Source organism: Podarcis liolepis (assembly GCF_965112155.1).
Source record: "Podarcis liolepis genome assembly, chromosome: 7".
NCBI lineage: Eukaryota > Metazoa > Chordata > Lepidosauria > Squamata > Lacertidae > Podarcis > Podarcis liolepis.
This window is the reverse complement of record NC_139561.1, coordinates 44,853,735-44,872,582: the sequence shown is the minus strand read 5'-3', so window position 1 is coordinate 44,872,582 and position 18,848 is coordinate 44,853,735. Positions and strand designations below refer to the sequence as shown.

The 18,848-nt window shown below is 44.6% G+C and overlaps 1 protein-coding gene across 1 annotated transcript in view; it reads right to left on the bottom strand.

The window, feature by feature from the left end:
• LOC310711546 (B-cadherin-like) overlaps positions 1-11,609 on the bottom strand; it is a 31,335-nt gene extending 19,726 nt beyond the window's left edge. The window contains exons 1-2 of the mRNA XM_083513604.1: positions 10,665-11,609; positions 9,292-9,403 (exon numbers count right to left, since the gene is read on the bottom strand). Of these exons, the coding sequence (XP_083369730.1) occupies positions 9,292-9,403; positions 10,665-10,730 (178 nt within the window). The 5' untranslated portion in view covers positions 10,731-11,609. The remainder of the gene's footprint in view (positions 1-9,291; positions 9,404-10,664) is intronic.
• Positions 11,610-18,848: the final 7,239 nt, after the last annotated feature.

Sequence of the window (18,848 nt, the reverse complement as noted above, 5' to 3'; positions counted from 1 at the left end):
TGTACATGGTTCACCCCTCATTTAATCCCCACAACAACCCTGTGAGGCAGGTTTGGCTGAAAGGCAGCAACTGGGCCCAAGTCACCCAGGGAGCTTCATGGCCAAGTGCGGATTTGAAACATGGGTTTGTATCATGATGTAGCAGTGAACAAATTCAAAACCAGACTTATAGGGTTCTAGTAACTACAAAAAATAAAACCAATTATGAAATCGCTACCTAAAAGGTTTTTTTTAAAAAAAAAAAAATTAAATTAGAATATTTTTATGGATATATACATCTCTCTTGCAAAATATGTCAGGCTGTTTCCAATGTTAGTTCTATTCTGAGTTGACCCGTTCACATTAATGGACATGACTAACTTAGGTTCCTTAATTTAAATAGGTCTACTCTGAATTTCATAATTCTGAAATCCAGAAAGGCAAAAGTTGTGAAAGAAAAGCATCTGGGCATCAAAACACGACAGCATTATTTCCTCCTCAAAAGGGAGCAATTTGGAAATAATTACACTGAAGAAAGAAAAAGAAGCCTATGGTATCTTCATGACACCAGCATCCATTTAGGACGGAACCCCTTAAGTGCTTAATGGAAGGAGAGCGCCCCTGTTTCCCTATAGACACTGAGGTGGACACCACAATAGCAGCACAACACACAGGTCTAATTAGGACTGGGCACCTCAGGATGTTTATGCCTCAAGCACTGCCCCACAACATCCAAGGGAGGCTACTCCATTATGACCCTTGGCAAGATGGGGGATGCTCCCCCTTCTCTCAGCATCTTCCAGACTGAATTTCTCTGCTGTGAATGATGGATTTGCAAGAACAGCTGGCTTGACCTTGAATCTCAGTCCATTTTCTCAAAACAAAGTCTGGAGACTCGGTGTGGATATTTTGGCGGGGTGGGGGGCGGAGAGAAAAGGGAGCAGCCATGGCATACATTATCAGGGCCAAAGTTCCCATACCTCTACCCCACACATGAAATAAAGACCTTATCTTCGGTTCATTGAGGGCTAAAATGACTCACTCTTCTTTGAAAAAACAAACTTGCTTCTTGGGCCTTCTGCTGCTCTGCTCAGGAAAAGAGAATGAGGCATTCACCGAGTTTTACTGGTAATTCCTCTGGTATGGAAAGAGAAAGCCCCAGCAAATAATAGGCAGCAAGAAAGCAGACCCATGCCCCTGGTTGTGGCTTGTTATCAACTTCAAAGAACACCCACACCTGAAAGCATTAGCTGTGGCTCCTGACTGTAAATGTCTGAGAAACCAAGAATTCTTTCACACAGCACCAAATACGGGTAGCACCACCCTGGAGAATCCCACTCCCTGAGGAGAGTCATCTCCCCATGTCCCCCAGCCCAGAAGACAACAGGACCAAAACAAGACTCCACTTCCCTATGCACAGAATTAACAGCTTCCAATATTATTTATTCATTTATCCAATGCATTTCTATCTCACCTTTCTCCCAAACTGGGATTCAAGGTGGTTTACAACATATTAAAAATGTCATTGCACAAAGTAATAAAAACGAGTCAAAGTAATAAAATCTAGCTAAAAACAATCATTAAAATACAATAAAGCATATTTAGAACCAGCACTAAAATACCAATCATTCTGATAGCAGCGCAGTGATCAACATCACCTGCACCTAGTTTCTATAGGCCTGTCTGAATAGGAAGGTCCTAAGCGCTGTGGTCTAAACCACTGAGCCTAGGGCTTGCCGATCAGAAGGTTGGAGCTCCTGTCAACCTAGCAGTTCGAAAGCATGTCAAGTGCAATTAGATACATAGGTACCGCTCCAGCGGGAAGGTAAATGGTGTTTCCGTGCACTGCTCTGGTTCACCAGAAGCGGCTTAGTCACGCTGGCCACATGACCCGGAAGCTGTCTGCGGACAAACGCCGGCTCCCTCGGCCAGTAAAGTGAGATGAGAGCCGCAACCCCAGAATCGTCCGCAACTGGACTTAATGGTCAGGGGTCGCTTTACCTTTAAGCTGCTGGTAGAAAGATAACAAGAGAGCAACTCTATCCTCTTTTGGGAGGGAATTCCACTATATCGGAGCAGCTACAGAAAAGACTCTCTCATGTCACCACTAACCATGTTTCCGATGTTGATGGGACCCAGAGAAGGTGCTCATCTGAGGAACTTGGCACCCAGGCAGGTGTAGAAAAGGAGAAGTGATCTTTCAAGTAACCCAGGCCCAAGCTATAGAGGGCTTTATATGTCATAACCAGCATCTTGAATTGTGCCCAGGGGAAAACATACTTCCTGTATCCAGCCCCAGTCAGCAGACTGACTGCAGCATTCTGGACCAGTTGAAGCTTCTGGACCAGTTGAAGCATCACTGTGGCCAGATCTGACATCTCAAGAAACAGACATAGTTGGTGCATGAGCCATAATTGTGCAAATGCACTCCTGACAACTGCTGAAAGCTGGATAACAGGTTCAGGGCAGAATACAGGAGTGCACCCAAATTGCAATGCTGAGTCCACAAGGGGAGCTGAAGCCCTACTCCCTGATCGATCTTCCAACTGACCAGGAGTACCTCTGTCTTAAATATCAACTTATTCACCCTTATCCAGTCCGTTACTGCCACCAGATACTGGTTTAGAACAAAGACAGCTTCCTTATAAGTTGGAGTTCTGCCCATCTCTGGAGCTCAAGCACTTAATACTGTGGTTGGTTAAGTGGATCCAATAAGATCTCGCCTGGCATCTGTTGGGACGCCAACTTGTAGCATCAGCTGCTGCATTTGAACCATGCATATCTTTGTGGTTAAATTCTATACTCAATGGCAAAAATGCAGACTCCGTCATCTGAAATGGCCGGTGAAGGAAGAAGGACAGACAGACTGTGCGACCAGACATGGTTGCCCCACTCTCCTCTTGCATCGAGACACAGGCTCTGTGTTTGAGCAGTGACATCACCCTGGAGTTTCGCCATGACTCTGAAACTCACAGAACAAGTGTTTCACCTGAAAACTGATTCAGGTGGCTGTCATATGTTTGCACACAGACAGAAATTCAGTGGGTAGAAGTGAGCCATCGGGGGCTTGGAATCTGACGCTCTCTAGCCTGGGAAATCAGTGACTCTCTCCAAAGTCACATGAATCCATTTTTTTGTCACATGTCATTCCAGATCAAAATCAACAAGGGAACAAAGCAAAAGGGAGGGCCAGAACCTCTCAGGGGATTCGAGGAAGCTCACTGGACAGGTTTCACTTTTACACTCCAGGACTATTTTGTTCCTGCAGAAAGGACCAGGAATGCATTTTCCTCTCCTCTGAATCGAAGACACAGTTTTAATCTGAAGCTGCGGGGGGGGGGGGGGGAGTTTGTCATTTGAGCAGGGCTGAAACTTGCACCAGGGCAGGCAATCTGGCTGGCCAGGTGAATTTTTCAGCCCCAGAATCCTACTCGAGTTTTGGGGAGTTACTGCCACCTTCTACTACTTCCTGGGGGAGCACACTTTAGTGCAAAACAAACAGGGTCAGCTGTAGTCGATCAGTCCCTTGATTAAAAAAAAGGGGATAAGTTTCCAACCCAGTCAGATAAGTTCCTCAAAATACAAACTCTCTCTCTCTCTCTCTCTCTCTCTCTCTCTCTCTCTCTCTCTCTGTGTGTGTGTGCGCGCGCGAACAGGGCTCTTTAAATCAGCCAGTGTTACAGCCCTGAAACTGAGTTTAGCTCCAGCTGGGTGACAGAAACAAGGAATGGCTACACAGACAGAGACACACACCTGCTGAAAAAATGCACACAAGAGAAATAGAGAGATTATTGCCTAATTACAGGCCAGTTTGTTAGGCCTGCGGAAAGCCCTTTGCTCCAATCAAGGGCCTTTGAAGTGCAGCACCTCTGAGGATTAGCAGGGCTGGGGGATCTCACCCTATCATCAACCCGTCTTGGCTGCCACATCTGAAAGAGCTCGGCTAAAGGGCTGCCCAGGTGCACCCCTCTGGGGCTTAAGTGCTACTTAATTTGAAACCCTGTGCCCAGCCAGTGTGTGCACCAGATCCCAAATAGATTAGAGTTTGCTTGCTTTCACCTACTCAGTGAAAGGAGAGAGAATATTGTGGATACCATATCCACCACCCCAAAAAGGATCATAGCTCTTCGGGAAAAGGTGATACAGAATTATGCAAGCTTTTAAGTCACACAGACTTCATCAGGCAATTGCCCATGTACATCTCAAAGCTTCCACATGCCTGCTCAAATACTGGCTTACCTGTTTTGTATCTCCACCCTGGTGGAAACAGTGCAGCCCACTGCACAGAGCAGCAGCTGCTGCAGGGGAGGCACTGAGTGTTTTGCCCCAGACAAGAACAAAGGGACACTGTCCATATTTATTTCCACCAACCAGCAAATACAAAGATGTCTGGAGGAGAAAAATCCAGTCCCCTCTTACCAAAAGGTCTCCTACAAGGAGCAATACACCTTTAGCTACTGTTGTCTTACAACTTTTGTTGGAGGACAAACTTAGAACCCAGCCTCATACTTTTTCACATGCTTTGAAATACAGCTTCCAATAGCCGCGGCCGATGTGCTGGCTGGGACTGGTGGAAGCTGTAATCCAAAACATGTGAAAGGCACCAGGTTGCCAATTACAATTGGAAAACAAAACATACATTTAAATATCATTTGCATACACTGATTTATATGCAGAGATGCACGTTTTTAAAATTCCTAACTATAATTTAGATAGCAATACACGATTGAAAAGGCTGTTCCCCCTTTCTTCCATATGTGGTGGATATGTAGGAAAATACAGGTATTCTGGGAGAGTATACATGCAGAACTGCAAAAAATGCTAAAGATCTCTTTCAATAAAAAACCAGAGGCCTACCTCCTGGGAATAACAGATTTGGATATTCCACAAAAGAGGAAGGGTATCTTTTTATATGCGACGGCGGCAACAAGAGTTTTGATCGCAGCAAAATGGAAGAGTAATGAAATCCACTCTATTCAAGATTGGATCCAAAAGCTGACAGAATATGCTGAATTAGATGGTTTATCAGAAAAAATAAAGAATAAATCAAAACAGGAATTTGTTTCTAAATGGGAGGTTTTTAAAGAATATCTGAAAAATAAATATAGTAGTTTAAATTCTGTTGCAGCATTCGAGGAACTTCAGTAATAGTTGTAAGGTAGATATAAGAAATTAGATTTAATGAGAATAAGTTTAATTATGGGGAAAAATGTGTATTGGCAATAAGTAATATGAATTTGAAGTATTGAATAGACGGGAGGCTGGGTCTTTAGTGTTAAGACCAATAGATATTTTATTGTTTGCTAAGAATATTATGTGTCTATGGTTATTTTTGTAATTTGTGTATAATTTGGTATTTGTGTTTTTTGTTTGTTTGTTTTTCTTGTTGTATAAATAAAAAAACTTTTTAAAAAAAAAAGAAAAGAAAAGGCTGTTCCCTGGGTGCCCTGCATGCCTGTTGTCTGGATGCTCACTGTTGAGGAAGGGCTGTGGCTGAGCATCTGCTCTGCATATAAAAAGGTATTGAGTTCAATGCCTGGAAGAATCACCTCCAGTGAGGACTGGGGAGGTTCCCTGCTTGGAAACCTGGACAGCCATTGCTGCCAGTCAGCATAGACAATACTGAACTAGATAGGCGAATGATCTGAAGCTTCCAGCTTCCTACATCCCTAACTTCAACTGGACAGCCTTTCAAATGGGTTCAGAAGTGGACCTTTATCTTGGGCAGCCTTATCAGGAGTTGGCCAAGGCCAAGGCCAAGGCGGTGAGCTCTAATTCACCCACAAATACCTAGACAGATCTTTCAGGCGCCATCTGGCAAAAAAACTTCACTTCCATGGAGCTTCCTAGATTCCAGGGAGAGTTTGGAGTGTTTTCCTAAATGTAACTGTTTCATTGTCATGTGCCCTTTCATCAAAGTGGGAGCCTTAAAAACCTCTAAAGTGGTACCATTTGGCTCAGGTCAGCATCACATTATCTCATGCAGGTGACTCTCAACTTTTTATATGCAGTTGACTCTCAACTTATGATGGGGTTACATTTTGGGGAAAGCACCTAAAACCAAAACTCATGTATAATCAAAACACATTGAGTTCAATGGTAGATGGGACTGTCAAAGTCTCCCCCCCCCCCAGATGCCTGCCCGCTTTTGAGACCCCTGTTTATTGAATCATTTTAATTTGCCAAACACAAATGTGCTGAATGTGCACCAGTTAAATGTTCCTGAGCTGTGAGTTACCTGTAAACACTTTGTATAGTTCTTTCAAGTGCACAAAGTGCTTTGCAGGCACTATACAGCAACCCTATAAGGTAGATCAGTATTATTAACTCCCCCAATATTGCAGATAGGGTGACAGAGACTGAGCACAAGCGCACTCTCCCATCCAACAGTTTCTAGCCACTGGTATACAGATGCATACTGCCCAAGGCAGCCTAGTGAGTTTGTAGCAAAGCTGAGGTTCAACCAGATTACTTCCTTGGTTGCAGCCCAGTCCTTTCACCACAACGCCAAGCAACTCTCACATTTGTTACCATAGCAGGAAATCACCAGCACTGACTCACTGGCAACAACCCCCAAAAGCCTGTGATAAGCAGTTCAATTGTGGGAGGCACAAGTGCAATTTACACACACACACACGACAACCTGACTCAGCTTCCCTCTAATTTTGCAATACAAAAACAAGCAGGAAGTATTGCATGCATATTCACACGCAGAGGCATTGTGTCATCATCGGTAGGACACCCACTGTCCTCCTTAACTGGGTGGGGTGTGGGGGGAGAAGATAAAGGGCAATCAAGTACATCCAAATAAGTAGTGATATCCTTCTATGTCCTGATGAAGAGTTCTGTGCAACTCAAAAGCTTGTAGAATCCTCCACTAAGTAGCACCATAGTATGGCACTCACTCACTTTTAAGGAGTGCCTGGTCCTGCCAACTCTGACTGGCAGTGGTTTCCCAAGGTTCTTCCTAGCACTACAAGTTGGCAGTGCCTGCGATTGAAACTGGTACTTTCCACTTGCAAGCAGGTGCTTTTCTACTGAGCGCTGACTGCTCTTGTTCCAGGATCAATACAGCAACTCTTGCACCCTGCACTAAGATGCGTTAAAGACCATGTTAATGAACAAAAATGCCTATAAACAAAAAAGATACACCATTCTAGCAGGAAGTGGGCAGTTGTTATTTACATGCCTGGCTGCTAAACGTCCAGTGTTCTGCCATCAGCTATGCCAATTGTTGGTTTCCTTCAGGACTCTTGTGCCTTTTAACAGCCTTTACACTTTCACAGTTAACCACGAAAAGGTTTCCGATTCTGGAAAAATGTTTCAGAATGCCCAAGTCTCTGGTTTGTTGGAAGCCAATAAAATATTTTCTAAGCTCATGTCATTAGCTTCATTGTGATGATGAGCAATATGTGCATTTATACAACTTTCTCTGCTTCCCCCTCTGCCTTATCCAACTTAGCACTAAGAACGAAAATTAGTATGTCTCTCCCTCCCACTTTGTCTGCATTTTGAGACAAGTGTGCTAACTCCACTTTGCAGTTAAGATCAACTGCATTGGGTGTGTACCACATTCTTGCCAAGAAACTGAGTCAAGTTTAGCTTGCTTACCTGAGGCTTAAATCTGTCCCTTTAAAATCAGTTAATCACCACTGAAAAAGGGAGCCCCTTCCCTTTCACAGGAGCAAAGAATGGCCTTTCCAAGTCTAGATGTTTTGGACTACAACTCCCATCAACCCCAGACAGCACAGGGCAGCCAAAAACCTGCGTTGCACAACGTCTGTGAACACTTTGATCCACTGTCCCCACATTCACTAATAGTGTTGATAAGAATGGATTTTAGTAACTGGCAAGAAAGAACATGGGGAAGGGCAAGACTTTCAAAAGCCTCTTTTTTAAAAGTCTTGACATTACTAGTAAGATCTGTTACTTAAAAGTTTGGCTGTCTTAAGCTTTATTTGATGAAATGCCAATAATAAAAGCTGCATAAGCATGATGGTGATTATTATTTCAGGGGCCTTGCTTTGCATTCAACCAGGGTAAGAGGACATGGAGAAGAAGAGGTCAGGACATAGGATAGCGACCTGCAAAGCCAGCTCAAATTCAGGATTATTTCATGATCACCAGCCAAGGTCAACGGTCAAGAGCCAATCTTTTTCATAGCAGAACGGAAAATAAGACTCCAAGCCGATTCCATGTGAAACAAGGTAAATGATTCACAAAGGATTATTGACATGGCCCGCAGCCCGCCTCGTCATGCTAACGAAACTACGATAAGCAGAAAAGCAGGAAGCCCCTGATTGGGCTGCCAGGTAACCAGTCAAGAGCGATAGTCAAAGTTCAGATGAACAAACACAAGCAACACACCCAGCAGCTGCGGGTTGGAACAAGTCAGCGTCTCTCTACCATCAGGCTCCACCTTGAATCGCTGGAGGGGGAAAGGGCAGGTTTGAAGCTACCTGAACTTCTTGTTAACACTTTGGTGGCTCAAAATGTCTCCTCCTGTCTCTATAAACTACTTAGGTTTATACCAAAGGACTGAAGAGCAGTCTCCTCCAGTCCAGTCACAAGCAGACAACAGCAGTGCTTCATATTAAGGGGCAAAAACCTGGTACCACTAACTTGCCCCAAATATGAGAGCTTCAGAGCTTCTTAGGTGGCAATCTGCGCTCCCAGCTGGAAACATATTCATATGCAGCTGAGCTGAGAGTCTAGATTCACCAACTTTCTTCCATTTATCATTCATAAACTTGCACTTTTTGTGCTTTGCAGAATAGCCTTTTCATTATCCCTATCACCTTGAAAGGCAAGTTTTTATACCCATTTTACAGAAGAAAGAATAGCTTGCCCAGCAGTCAATCACTTTCCCCTTACAGAAGGAGGAAGTAATCATCCAGTGAATCTACAAGTGAGCCAAAGCCCAGGGCATGTAATTTCTGTTATTATTTGTATTTACCTTATGGCTGCTACAGCCTGTTTTTTCTCACAGGATTGTTCACACTTATCGGTTGTGAGTCATCCTTTGCCAGAAGAATGAGCTGCAATAACATTAAGGAAACAGGGCACTTTCTTGTCCCTGGAAACTCCCAGACAGTGACATCACAGCAGGGGGCTTGGGCTCTGCTCTTTAGCATACTTAGCAGAATGATGAATCCAGCCCCCTAAATACATTACTGTGTTTTAAAGAAAGAGACTGGGCTACGCAGCAAATTTGACAAGGTTATTCTGTGACTATGGACAAGTAAAGGCAGAATGCCCCACCCACAAATGGAAATCTTAAGGAGAGAGGGAGTATTAAGAAATATCTCTTACCCTTGCCCAACACACGATATCTTTCCAAGTTAGACCTGGGCACATTGAAAGTGTAAGTCTGTTGACTGAAGCCTGGTTGACACGGGGTCTCCTCACAAAGCCACCTTCCAGCCTAGCATGCAGGAAAAATAAGGATGAATCAAGAGGCAGCAAAAACCACCTCCCTCGAGCTTCAAGGAAAGCAGCCACTTTTAAGCCTGCCTGATAGAACTTTTTTCATGGTGAGTCGGAGAGAGCCCCCAAATCCTTCCACCTGTGATAGTTAAGCATTTTGCCCATGTCTCTTTCAAACTTTCTAACCAAGGCTACTCACATAACTCTTTAGTATCTATCTTGGTTGGGGCAGGGGGGATGTTTTTAGGGGCACCAATGATGGTCAAAGGGTCTCTTATGATACAAGAACAATGACAGGCAAGTTCATGAACAATTACATGGGGAAAGATCCTTTCATTTCTCGCCAACGAAAGTAAAAGAGCATTCATTTAAATTGGCACAAAGGTGGCACCGATTCCTCACACCTTGATAACTCATCTATCGTGCTGCAAGGGCGGGGGGATCCAGGTACATTCTAACATATGTGGTGGACATAACCCTTTAATAAAGGGGTTCTGGACAAAAGGTTTTTGTGAAATTACATTAAATACAGGACAAACTTTAGCACCAGCCCCCTTAATGGCTCTTTTATACATTTTCACTAAGGAAGAAATCACAATAGGTTTCAAATAATGTCTTTCACTTTCGGGTTTCTCTTCAAATCATATGAACCTTTCTGGCACATACAGTGGTAGCAAGAAACTGGAAACAAGCGAATTGTAACCTGAAAGGAGACAAATCTGGACCATTGTCTTGATTGACAACTAAGTCAAATAAACCTTCCACAACCAAAAATATAATTTTCAGAAGAAAGTGGATTGTTTTATAATTCATGTGGTCCAAAAGGAACATGACTGCAGCCCACCACTGACTCCTACTTCCTTCTGGAAAGTTATTTTGGGATAACATATAATATCTTTATTGTACCACAGCTTCAAAGAAGGACAATGTTTGAAACTGTGACCTTTATTTCAAACTGTGGGATGCAACACTGCAAGCTTATGTTCTCTCCACAAAACTTCCCCGCCCGTCGCCCGTTTACTACAGTATTATTAATTATTATTTATTATTATTATTATATTATTATTATTATTATTATTATTATTATTATTAGCTATCTATACATATATCTGTACACTACACTTAACCCAAAAGTTTTAACAGAAATAGTTTGAAGAAAGGAGAAAGGCTCCCTCTCTGAGAGCAGGGTGGGCTTCAGCAGCAGCGGGGAGGCTGGACGTACCCTCTCGCCGAGCAGCGCCCCGTGAGGCCCCTCTTACCTGTAAGAGCAGCAGGAATAAGCAAAGCCCCGACGGGCGTCCCGGCAGTGGCGGCAGCATTGCCATCGTGCAAGCGCAAGCTTCGAGCGCTAGGCAGTTTCTGACCCTCGACGCGCACTCGGCTCAGGCAGGTGCGATGCCACGCCCTAAAACGAGGCTCCGCCCCATGTGTGAAGAGGGGCGGGGCTGCACGCCAGCGTCACTCTTTTCCTCAGGCCACGCCAGAGCCCCCATTGAACCCGAAGCGGGGGAGGAGGAAAGGGACGTGCCAGAGTGTTTCTCTGCTCCTTGCAAGGAGAAAAGTAGCGGCGTAGCGAGAACCCTTCCTCTGCAACTGCGAGACTAGCTTTCTGCTTACAGGCAGTCTTGCCTTTTCCTCCTGACTGGGGAAAGCCCCTCTGCCAGGCTTCACGTGTAGAGCCAGCCTGAAGGGAGCGGGGAGGCGGGGGGGGGCTGTGGTGCCTTTCTGCCCGAACCCCTTGAAAGGCGCGGGCGGGCTCACTGGCGCCTCTCTTCGGCACTAGCACGTCCTGATGCTGTACTCCTCGTGGAATCGCTCGGAGTGGGTCTCCCGGGGTAGCGGCACTAATCCGAATTAAGCACCCGTGCTTCTAGTATCTGGGTAGCACCCCAAACCTCGCTGGATGTGCTGTGCCGCATTGAACTTCACCTTCCTGCTCCCATGTTTCCCATCCGGAAGCCCCTCATACCGGTTGCTTCCCCATCTTTCAGCTACGCTGGGGAGAAAAGGGTGGTGAGAGCGATTTTCTCTCGAGGAGGCTCTGTGGGGCGCTCGCCACGTCTGAGACTAGACAGCAGGGCTACATTTGTAACAGGGCTCAGCCTGGGCCCCTATTGCCAAGGACAGGGCAAATGGGGCACTGCCCCACCGACCTCATTCTATCCTCAGCCACTCCCGTCTATCTGCCTGCCTTTCTCACTTGCAAACTGGTCCAGGGGGTGGCACCCACGGCCAGTTGCCGCCTCCACCTCAGTCCTGCCCTTTCAGAATTCAGGAAGAGAGGAGGCGGCGGTGGTGGAGGCGGGCAAAATTAAGTGAGTTATTAGCCCTGCCTGTCATGGGCTCCAGATGCACTTGATGTTGGGCAGCATCAGATTTAGGGCAGTGTGGGTGGCTTCGCTGCACAGGGCACTGAGCCAAGGGAGCACAAAATTGAAAAGATCCATAGTTGAGAAGATACATTTGGGGGCACCAAATTTGGGGCTCCCTCAGGGTGCCATATTGCCAACAATTACCAAAGGCTGCCCCTGTTTTGGGTTCCCTGCCTTCTGCTTCACCAGTCCCAATGGTTTACTCTCTAGGAAGTGTGTTTAGCATTGCATATTTAAACATAGTCTAGCTCAGTATTGTCTGCAGTGACTGGCAACAACCCTCCAAGAAATCAAGCAGGGGACTTTCTGAGCTCTACCTGGAGATTGAACTTGGGGGTTTCTGCATGCAAAGCAGCAGCTCTACCACTAAGCTCTGACCTTCTCTTCAATCCATTGCTATGACAGGTACAGGCCACACTGTTTGTAATTGTCCCAATAAGTATGTCCTTGGGAAAAGCATTTCTGTGTTTTTTTTTTAAATAGTTTTTATTGCATTTTTTCAGACATAGACAGGCGAAAGAAGAAAAAAAGAAGAAAAAAACAAAAAGAAGATAAAAAGAATCATAACCTTTCCACAGCTTATTTCAACTTTCTATCGAACTTCCCCACATCTCCCGCACAATGCATTCTTAACAATAAATTTATCAGCAAATTATAACCTTGTTTCATGTGATTCTTTTGTACTTTCAATTGCAGTTTAGGTTTAAATCCCTTATTGTCCATTTACTCTGAAAACAAAGCATATTATCATTTTTAACATTTAAACTTTGATTCTTTCAATAATGTTATCCAATTTCATAGATAATGCACTCTCATTGCTGGGGCTAGCATTTCAAATTATGCGTCATTTAATAGTTCATATAACTTATAATTTTTTTTCAAATAGTTCTTAAATTTTTTCCAGTCCTCCTCCATTGCTTCTTCTCCCAGATCTCGGATTCAGACAGTTCCTGTGCTAAGCATTATGATCTAAGAGACATGATACAAAAGGAAAAAAGGACTGGAGGAGGAAGAAAGAAAACACAAGCATTATTTCTTTGTTAAAAAGTTCTTGTAATGAGGGAGAGGCACTACTGTCTCATCCCATCTTTGTCCCACTCCTGACAGAATGGCCACGGCTGATGACAGTTGAAGGAAAAGCCCAATGGAGTTGGGCTTTAGCTGAGCAGATTTTAGCATTCCTAAAATTGCTTTTGGGTTACACGTTTTCCGAATATTAGCATGACTGGGACAGGTGAGGCTTCAAATACACCTGCACACAGCACTTGCCCTATGCTGCCACCTGCTGAGGAGAGGGATCCACAAAAGCTACAATAGCCTTGGGTACAAGTCTCCAAGGCTGTGTTGTAAGGGGTGGGACTTCCTCATCTCTGTGGGGGCTCCAGACTATGCCAGGCTGATTGGATAAACCCTTTTGCTGCCACAGACAAAGTCTGCCTCATGGACAGCCCAGCTGCACAAGTAAACTAAGTGGTATTAGGCACATCTGTGCCACCTTGACATCCTTGCAGGAAAGGTGGGATATAAATGCAATAACAAATAAATATTGTACAGCGAGGAGAACCATGGAGGGTAAGCCCAAAGGGCCCCACAAGGTTCTTCCCTAACCAAATTGATCTGGCAGGTTGAAATCCAGAGCCTAAGGGAGAAAGGCAGTCTCTGCAGTGCAACCTCCTTCCCAGAAAGAGTGCTCTGAGTTCAGGGTTTGAGCCCACCATTCCTCTTATCCCAGCTGATTATACATTCTATGGCTGCTAAGGAGCCTCATTCAGTGCTACTATTTTTTATTTTTACTGATACTTCTGGAAACCTGAGACTCCTGGCCAACCCCCCATGCATGTCAATATTACCTTCCTGTTTTGGAGTTCACTATTAGAAAAGAGTCACCTCCTTGGAGGGTTGCATTTGCCCAGGGCCACCAATAGCTAACTGCCTGTCCACCCATTTTTGCTTGTCAGCCCAGCAGCATCCCCTGTCATTTGGCTCTGCCCTCAGCCTGGCAGTCACCCATAAACAGATTAAAAGAGAAAGGGGGGGGGGAATTCATTGAAGAAGGAAGAACCTGCCAGGTGAGAATAGGGACTGGGGATTGGCAGCAGGCCCATGTGCCCTGAAGCAAGCAAGGCTGGAGAAGAGGCAAAGCAAAATGGGAGGGGTGGGCAAGGTCTTTTCATCCTAGCTAATCTGCTGCCCCACCCACTCCCCCAAAGGGACTGCTAGATTCAGGCAATTCCCTCTTCTGCTGAGCTTCCAGAGGCAGCTGTTTCTTGGAATTTACTCCCTTGAGTTGCAGCCTATATGGCCAATGATCAGGAATTATGGGAGCTGTATTTCAACAACTGGGATAAAAGCAATGATGGGAGAAAAGCAATGACAAACCTTGACAGCATCTTAAAAAGCAGAGACATCACCTTGCCAACAAAGGTCCGTATAGTTAAAGCCATGGTTTTCCCAGTAGTGATGTATGGAAGTGAGAGCTGGACCATAAAGAAGGCTGATCGCCGAAGAATTTGTGCTTTTGAATTATGGTGCTGGTGGAGAGTCCCATGGACTGCAAGAAGATCAATCCTATCCATTCTTAAGGAAATCAGTCCTGAGTGCTTACTGGAAGGACAGATCCTGAAGCTGAGGCTCCAATACTTTGGCCACCTCATGAGAAGAGAAGACTCCCTGGAAAAGACCCTGATGTTGGGAAAGATTGAGGGCAGAAAGAGAAGGGGACGACAGAGGACGAGATGGTTGGACAGTGTTCTCGAAGCTACCAGCATGAGTTTGACAGTGGAAGACAGGAGTGCCTGGCGTGCTCTGGTCCATGGAGTCACGAAGAGTCGGACACAACGAAACAACAACAACAGTTCAACATCTGGAGGGTCACAGGTTAGCCCCTTCTGTTTTGAAGTTTAATTGGTTTCAGCACATAATGCTAAAAAGCTGTGGCTTTTAAAAGTGCTTAAGTTATGCTGTGTCATTTATTTTAATTTTTGTATAGCGTTTGGAAGAAAATTCAAATCCTATACCCACTTACAGGGGAGTAAGTCTCACTGCATCATGCTGTGTCATTTATTTTAATTTTTGTATAGCGTTTGGAAGAAAATTCAAATCCTATACCCACTTACAGGGGAGTAAGTCTCACTGAACTCAGTGGGTATTACTTCTGAGTAGAGTCATATAGTGTTTCACAAGACAGGTCCTTGCCCTAAAAGGGTTACAGTATAAAATGCAGGAAAAAGGAAACAAAGGAGAAATTTTCAATTCAAGTATTTAGCCTTCAATTCTATATCCACCTACCTAAGAGTAAAATCCATTGAACTTAATAGGATTGTTTCACAGTGGACATGCACATCTGAAATCCTTTCAGCCTTCCCTCAGTCATTGTGTCTCAGCCTAATCTACCTCACAGGACTGCTTTAGCATCTTGCTTGCTTATTTTTGAGAACTGTAATCAGGGAGTGATATGGTCTGACCCCCCATAAAAGTCATTAAGCATTTCATCAAGACCATCAGCAATTTTACAAGTGGTTCATGAGAAAAAATGTTTGGGAACTGCTAGTCTAGCCCACACTACAATCAGTCTGTCACAATATCACTCATCAGCCAGAATCTGATACAACTTCAGTATTTCAAGTTGGAGAGAGGGAAAGTCACACTTTAGAAAGAGAAGAACAGAACCATTCACCAGAAGAGAAGACTTTTGTGGGATGTTGTGTGATAATCCAGTGGTGTGGCTGGGGGATGGGGGATGGGGTAGTGGTCCCAGGCACAAAATTCTGAGGAGGCACAACCAGGTGTCTCCACACAGGTGCCAGCTTCCCAGGACATAGCCAGGACTTTTGTGGGGGGGGGAGGGGGCTTAGGAGGCAGAGCTTCTGATCAGGTGGCACTGGAACTCCCAGCCATTTCTGCTTCAAGAAATCCTAAGCACATCCATTCAGAAGCAAGCTGTGCTGAGTCTTCTCTCCAGGAAGTTTTTATCTTCAGGGGGTTTTCTTTCCAGGAAGTGTTTAGGATTGCATACTTAAGCATACTTCTTCTATCTTTCCACAAGGGCCAACACTGATGCCGAAATCCAGCATCGCCTGAGCTCTGCGAGTGCAGCTTTCTCCTGATTGAAATGCAGAGTGTTTCAGGACCAGGACATTCGCAGGGAAACCAAAATGTTTTTTTACAAAGCTATTGTACTACCAACCTTACTATATGCTTCTGAAACATGGACCACTTACGGTATAAACGCCATCTCCAACTCCTCAAAAGATTCCATCAACAGTGTCTCCGAAAAATTTTACACACCACTTGGGAAGACAGGAGAACTAATATCAGTGTACTGGAAGAAGCAAAGATCTCCAGTGCTGAAGCAATTATTCTTCAACATCAACTTCGTTGGACTGGTCATGTTGTGCGGATGCCTGATGATCATCTTCCAAAGTAACTACTCTATTCCAAACTTAAAAATGGAAAGCGTAATGCTGGTGGTCAACAAAAGAGGTTTAAAGACTGTCTCAAGGCAAATCTAAAAACATGTAGTATAAACACTGACAACTGGGAAACACTGGCCTGTGAGTGCTCCAGTTGGAGAACAGCCTTTACCAAAGGTGTCATGGGCTTTGAAGACACTCAAAGTCAGGACACGAGGGAGAAACGTGTTAAGAGGAAGGTACGCTTGGCAAATCCACACTGTGATCAACTCCCGCCTGGAAACCAATGCCCCCACTGTGGAAGGACATGTGGATCCAGAATTGGCCTCCACAGTCACTTATGGACTCATTGTTAAAACCGTGTTTATGGAAGACAATCTTACTCAGCTATGAGTGATCACCAAAGAAAGAAAGAAGAAAGAAACTTAAGCACGGTCAGGTTCTCCTTTGCTGACTCAGATTGACCGCTGTTCTCCCACCCACAAAACTGAATGGTTTTGAAAGCACCCAAGAGCTTTATTTTCCTCCATCCTATAGACAGATTGATGGTGACAGAATCTCTTCTGGATCAGAGCCCACTTGCGATACTGGGAGTCAAGCCAGCTGAGTGGCTTTAGGATTTGGAGATTTACAATGTGTTTGTTGTTTTCATTATGTTTCTATTTTATTGTGTTTTTCTTCTCCCCTATTGGGTTCAGCAGCAGCAGTGACAGCACCAGGAAAAAAATTGCAGGGCGAGGGACAGAAAGCACAAAGTACATGTCCAAAGGGGTGAGATATGTTTAGGATGGCAGTTTTATTGTGGACATATTTTTTCCTGAAATAAGTAATTTAGGTCATGTTTTTTATATAGCATGTATTAAGAAATTTAAATTACAGTAAGGAGAAAGGCTTTCAAAGAAGGTAGAGTCGCTCCACAAACATTGCCTTGACATACTGTACAAATTAGACAAGCAGAACACTTTCTTCAGGGAACAGTTCCTTTTGAACCAGTGCAGGCAGAACCAGGAATGTAGACTTGGAAGGAAAGTAAGAGCAAACTGAGATGTATACACCCAAGAAACTGACAGTATGTTGTGTGTCTAAAGAGCCATCTGTCTGTTGTCACTCACTGAGAAGGAACTGAGAAATAGTCAAATATGCTGATTTTTAGGCACTTTTGATTTAAAAACAATTAAAAGAAAAGAAAAATCCAGAGTTTCCTTGGAAGCATTGGAAAACTTGAGGCTTCACAATATGGAAAAAATTGTTGTTCTGATATTTTTGTATATCATGGTGCCTTGGTTTACAACCATAATCCGTTCTGGAGGTCTGGTTGTAAACCAAACCAAACCAAAACAGGTTGTAACCCAAGGTGCGCTTTCGCCAATGGGGCCTCTCCCCCCAAAATTGGTTGTAATAAATAATGGGTTGTAATCCAAAAAAGGAGACACACACTTCCGGGTTTGACGTGGTTGTAACCCAAAACGGTTGTAATCCAAAGTGGTTGCAAACCAAGGTACCACTGTATTCTGTTGTTCTTGCCTCCTGGATTGTGTAGTGGCATAACTCTGGTGCCAGCTTAATGAGATCATAGGATTACTTTGCCCATTGCCATAAGATCCTTAATTTATTTAGCAAACTTGTTCAACCAAGGACCCCTGGTCTGTAGGCCGCTCTGCCCAGGAACCTCCTTTCTTCACCTCTTTGCTCAGGTGACACCTCTTTTTGTTACCCGAGTATGGTCACTAAACTTTGGTGTGTTGATAGTGTAGGTCAAGGACAAGGAACATCTGGTGCCCTCCAGATGCTGCTGGACTCCAGCTCCCATCATCCCTGACCACTGGCCAGGCAGGCTGCTGGGAGATAGCAGTCCAACAATATCTAGAAGGTCACAGTTGTTAGTTGTTCCCCACCTGCAGATGAAGGTGTCAGGTTTCACTTTTACAGCTGCATCATGGCATTCCTTCTTGCTGCACCCCTCCCAGTGGTCATTTCTCCTCTGGTTACTGCTGTGGATACACAACCTGACTGTCTCCAGGCACTGCTGTCATCTGCAAGGGATTCCCATACAGCTGGGTGAATGTTGCCAGCCTTCATGTCACATTTGTAGACAGGGCCATCTTTACCCAGGGGTGCAAGGGGTGCGGGGCACCCAGGTGCCAAATTCTGGAGGGGGGGCCAGGCACCCACCGCTGAAGCTCTTAACTATCTACCTGTTATGAAATAATAATTTTGATCAAGCTAGAAAAACAAAATACATATATACCTAGGTATTACTGAAACGCATACCTACTGTTTCACTAAAGGACTTTCGACTTTGTGCTCTCATTTAGCAAAGATGTGCTGTGCCAGCGGCGGCACTTGTCAGACTCAACGATGGCACTCATTATTCTCAACCGCGCTGTGCACACAAAATTAACTAAATTTGGGGGTGCTGGATGGATCTTTGCACCCTGGCAAAGCATATGCTAAAGATGGCCCTGTGTGCAGACATTTTTGTAACACAGAGCTGGCCTTCCAAAAGGCCTTAGTGTCTGAAGCCAGCTCTCCTCAAAACACGTCCTTGAGGATCCTGCCATCTTACAGAGAAAATGGTACTTTATCTTAGGACATGTTCCCATCATTGTTTGCCTATCAGGTTTGTGTAAATAGATAGATATACCCAGTGCTTTAAAAA